The sequence below is a fragment of the Sinocyclocheilus anshuiensis genome, unplaced genomic scaffold (genome assembly GCF_001515605.1).
Source record: "Sinocyclocheilus anshuiensis isolate Anshui unplaced genomic scaffold, SAMN03320099.WGS_v1.1 scaffold155, whole genome shotgun sequence".
NCBI classification, from domain to species: domain Eukaryota; kingdom Metazoa; phylum Chordata; class Actinopteri; order Cypriniformes; family Cyprinidae; genus Sinocyclocheilus; species Sinocyclocheilus anshuiensis.
This window is the reverse complement of record NW_015549572.1, coordinates 1,253,214-1,258,080: the sequence shown is the minus strand read 5'-3', so window position 1 is coordinate 1,258,080 and position 4,867 is coordinate 1,253,214. Positions and strand designations below refer to the sequence as shown.

The window sequence follows — 4,867 nt, the reverse complement described above, 5'->3', positions numbered from 1 at the left end:
TAAAAATGTAAATGAGAATGCTTGTTTTTGCTCTCTGTTTGTGATCATTTAACATGACCCCACAGAAATTGCAGCGGTCCGTTCAGGCAGTACACCAGATGTTAAACTTGGGTCATGTAATCCGTATGAGATTTCTCGGGTTATCCTTTAAAAATGTTGCTTCACTTTACTAAAGAAGAAAAGATAAGGTGGCCAAAGTTTTTGGAGAGTGTGAATCACAAACAGCTGGTGTTAGGAAACAGCAAAGGTGTGAATTCAGCACACAAACAGTTAGAGCTTTAACATCAATATTTCCTTTGCTTTAGCTTTTCTTTCTGCTTTTTTTTCTAATGGAGGCAGCCTGCTCTGTTATTCCAATGTTTCTTCTGCAGGCAGCAACCAATGAAGCTCATCTCCTGTCCAGAGAAAACAAAGCTAAGCCACATTCCCAGAGTTCAATTTGCTGTTACATCGGAGGTCTGTGAATTGGGGTTTGGGCCATGCCTGTTGACTGAGGGGATATGGGTGGAGGGAACTGGGCTTGAGAGACAACTTTACATTTTGACTGTGAAACTGGATGTATTCTTAATACACTTAGGTTCCAAGTGAACTCTAGAAAAAGGGAGAGTTGTTGACGTGGGAAGGAAAAATCTATTACAAAATTGTAACAGTAACTATTCTGCCAAAATAGTTATAAGCTACAGTTGTTGTTGATCTAAAACCATAATATATTAATATTGGACATTCAAACACTTTGAGAAACATTCAGTATTTTCTGTCAGTTTATGTCATTTGTTTCATGATGACAGCGGTGAGTAATACCACATTACAGCAATTTATTGTGGGTATTATATTTTTTAAGAGATGTTGGATGCTATGAAACTGGAAAATTAATTGGTCAATGTAATGTAAACTATATTAAATATATATTTTATTATGTGTAAAATTATAGGTTGTGTTGTATTGTTATAAACCATATTTTTAAGTTTCAGTAGACTACTTAGCATGTCATATTCATATTACTTTAAAAATAAAAAACATTTTACAACCCCTTCTCAAACTCCTCTGATATGCACATTAAAACAAAAGAAAAAGTAAATTAATAATGAACAACAAAATTATGTTTGCAAATTATGCAAACAACAAAATACGAAAATGAAAGAATGAAAAACAGCAAACGCATAAACTCAAACAAAAAGCGGGAAAAGATGGTTGATTTATCTATCAGTATCATACGTTACAAAAATATTTTCCTCTAGACGCCTTTTTGCTTTTACATTTAGCTACAAAAAAACCTACCCTACTGCTGTTTACTGCTGTATATATATATAAAAAAAAAACATTATTATATAAATCAAATTGTACATTTGCACATTTGTAATATATAGTATATTTATATACATAATAATTAAAATAAATAAATAAAAAATTGAAGTGACGCTTTCTCATTCTGCTTCAAATAGGGGAACTGATTTTCTGTTCGGAACCAAAGTTACTGCTCATGATTTCCGTACGACCCATTTACAAGTAGCGGTCTTATGTCATTATCTGGAAATATCTGGTCAGTTATTGTAGACTACTACAGATAAAACATTCTGAGGATTTTTAGTTATTCGTATTCTTTGTAAGTAGATTATCTTAATTTTAGCAGTAAGTGTTTGAAGATAGCGAATCTAGTGACAGACTGATCCACATGACCGTCTGCTACAGTGCTGCAGATTTTCACGTGCACGGACTCAATACTTGACCAAGCATAAACATTTGGACTAGCAATACAGGTAAGCCGAGTGTTTGTGTTTCTAAACTTGTTTAAACGTTAATTAATAATAGCGTCAGAAGCGGTTATGTTTTGCAGTGCGTCTCGGTGGACGTTGTGTAGATGATGAAATAAGGGTCCTGTTTTGAAAAGCATGTTGAATCAAGGAATATTCAACATAAGGTTCTGTCTGTCAGTCTAGTACAATGTTTTGTTGTGAGAGCTGTTGTAGTTAGACTGAATGTGTTGTTTGTTTTGTCCTGCAGGTGTTAGGGATGGAGCTGCAGGCGGTGCTGATGGCAGCAGGTGGAGGCTCCAGGATGATGGATCTCACCTATAACACCCCCAAACCTCTGCTACCTGTGGGCAACAGACCCCTCATCTGGTACCCCCTCAACCTGCTGGAGAGAGTGGGCTTTGAAGGTAAACATTCTGTCATATCAGAAAACAAAGTTCATTAAATGTGACATTTTGTCCCATGAGAAAAGTTGGTATTTTTGTTTTCAGATGTTTAGTGTTAGTATATTTTGATATAGAGATATATGGGTAGACTTATTTTATTTCTGTTTTTCGTTTATTATGAATCAATGAAGTTTGTTTGATGGCTGTTGCTAACGTTGCTCAGTGTTTTGGCCATTTTTTTCATGTTTGCTGAGTGCCAACGGGGCGTAGAAATGGGCTTTTCCTGTTTAGAGGACAATAAATGGTTTAATTAAAGAAAAATGCAATTCAATGGCATACATAACTGCTAGTTCAGTTTCTGAAGTGTTCTGTCTATTTCACGGTTTTATAATAAACCATAGAAAATAAACTGACTGCCTCGTTTATAATGGGTTTTCATGTTTTTGAATCATCGCTCCGGCCTGACAGGGCATCATCACAGTATGGTAGGGGCGTATCATTTCCGTCACACGCTTGAGGTATTCGGCCAATCATAACGCACTGGATATAGCTGGCCAATCACAGCACACCTTGCTTTTCAGACCGATGAGCTTTGTAAAAATCGACGCGTTTCAGAAAGGCAGGGCATAGAGGAGAAACAATAATGTACAGTATGTGGAAAATAATGTGCTTTTTGAACCTTAAACCGCATAAACACATTTCATTACACCAAATACACAAAATAATGTTATTTTTAGCAACACCATATGACCCCTTTAACAATAGAGTCAGATCAAACTTCCATATTTTTGTTTTCCCACTTATGGACAGTCGGCTCGACAGAGGGATGGCACCAGAATCAAAAGTGCATTGTGGATGTTGAAGTTTTTTGGCAAAAGGAAAAAACTTCCAAAAGGGAAAAAAGTCCAGTTCAGTCTAGTTTTTGCTAGTCTTGTAACACTGATTTCATAACTGTTTTTGCGTTTCTACTGACAGAAAGACAAGTTTTATTACATAACAGTTTTTTGTTTTGTTTTTAAATTAAATTGCCAGCCCTTTTTCTTCATTGCCCACAATTGAAGATAGTGAGGGCTGTTCAGAGATTTTGAAAGATTATTCTACCATCCCAGAACAGTGAGTGTTAAAGTTCTGGAAGGCTAATTTGTGCTTTGTTGTAATCACAATTTATACCTTATTTCAGCTTTTTTAACACAAAAATGCCATGGAATGATTTTGAATGTGATGAAGATAATTATCTAATGATGAATTTCAGCTTTTCACGGTTTCATAGAACTGCCTAAATAGTATTTGTGGACTGGTTTGTAGCCAGTAATGATGTAGCAACTGATTTGACATGTAAGGAGTGCTCAGTGATGAAGGAAGGTCATAAAAGAGTTAGCAACACAATGATGTGATGAATTTTCGTCACTGTAAATCATTGTGCTCAGAGTTAACCATAGCATGGTGACTAAATGGAAGAAACATAATAACAGCATGAGCACCATATCCATGTAAGCATGTGCGTTTGCCCAGAAGCGTGTAAAAGCCTGGCAGACGTACACAGCCTCACCTGTCTCCCATGTGAGCTGGCCTGGGGTCAGTGGAATGATGTGAGGGGCAGATCCTGTGTGCCACAGGGGGATCTTTGATCCGTGCAGCCCTGCACTGATGGGTCCAACTCCACAGAGTGCCTCATTTCACCTGTTGAAAGCCCAGTGGCCAGAGACGGCTAACTCCACAAACAAATGATGTCAGAACCCTTCCTCAAGCCTAGCTGGCGTTCATGGGCTCATGTAAGAGTTGTTGTGTAGATGGAATTGGGCGGTAAGGAAACATCCTGGTGGGCTTTTAGGTTCACTGTTGGATTTAAGGTAGTTTGAAACTAGTCACAGAAACAGAATTTTTCTGTTCCTTGGGTATGGTGTTAATTAGTGGTTAAAGATCTGGGCTAGTAACCAAAAGGTTATAGGTTCAAATCCCACAAGCTATGATCCATGAGCTTTCAGCTTCCTTGAGCAAGACACGTCTGTTTAAAAAGTACAGTGGGGAATGAAAATGTCTGAAACCACATTGAAAATCTGTCATTTCTGGAAATAAAACACTTTTTGGAGTTTGAAACATTTTGGACAAAGAAGCATTGATGCTATATAGAAGAAGAAATTTTGGGCAGTTGGGGAGTGATATCATTTTAACTTTTTAACTGAATAAATAAAATTATAAAATAAAATAAAAAAATGCTAGTTTATTTACAATTATCCCCAATGTTTCTTTGAATAAAATGTCTAGAATAGGGCTGTCGCGATAACCGCAATATCGCAATACCGCGATATTGACGAGCAAACCGCAGAGGAATGCAAGAACTGCAGCAACCGCGATTTTTGCGCGTTTTATTTTTTCGTAAGGTTATGCCCTTCTCGTTTTGCACTTCATGCATGTGGACTAAATATTAAACAAGTTAGTAATGATAACATAATATGTACCATGGTGATTTGTACAGAGGCTCGGGCTTCGTAGATTTGCACGTAACAAGCCTAAACAGACAGTGAACGAGAGAGAGATCGACTGAGCGCGTGCGATTACTTGCGTCTGTCCTCCAGGCAGAGTCATATATATTTGTGAAAATAGGTTGTCATGTCCAAGGAAAGCGAAATCTCTGTCTTAGCATCGACGCATAGCTGGTCAGCTGAGCCTTCTAAAGTGTCGCTCAAAGTTAAAATGATTTCAACAGCGTGTTTCATTACGTCTCTTTGA

General features: G+C 37.3%; 1 protein-coding gene across 1 annotated transcript in view; it reads left to right on the top strand.

Annotated features, from left to right (window-relative positions):
* The first annotated feature begins 1,483 nt into the window (after positions 1 to 1,483).
* LOC107657413 (translation initiation factor eIF-2B subunit gamma-like) overlaps positions 1,484 to 4,867 on the top strand; it is a 33,635-nt gene continuing 30,251 nt past the window's right edge. Inside the window, exons 1-2 of the mRNA XM_016445467.1 lie at positions 1,484 to 1,757; positions 2,002 to 2,187. Coding sequence (XP_016300953.1) covers positions 2,011 to 2,187 — 177 coding nt within the window. The 5' untranslated portion in view covers positions 1,484 to 1,757; positions 2,002 to 2,010. The remainder of the gene's footprint in view (positions 1,758 to 2,001; positions 2,188 to 4,867) is intronic.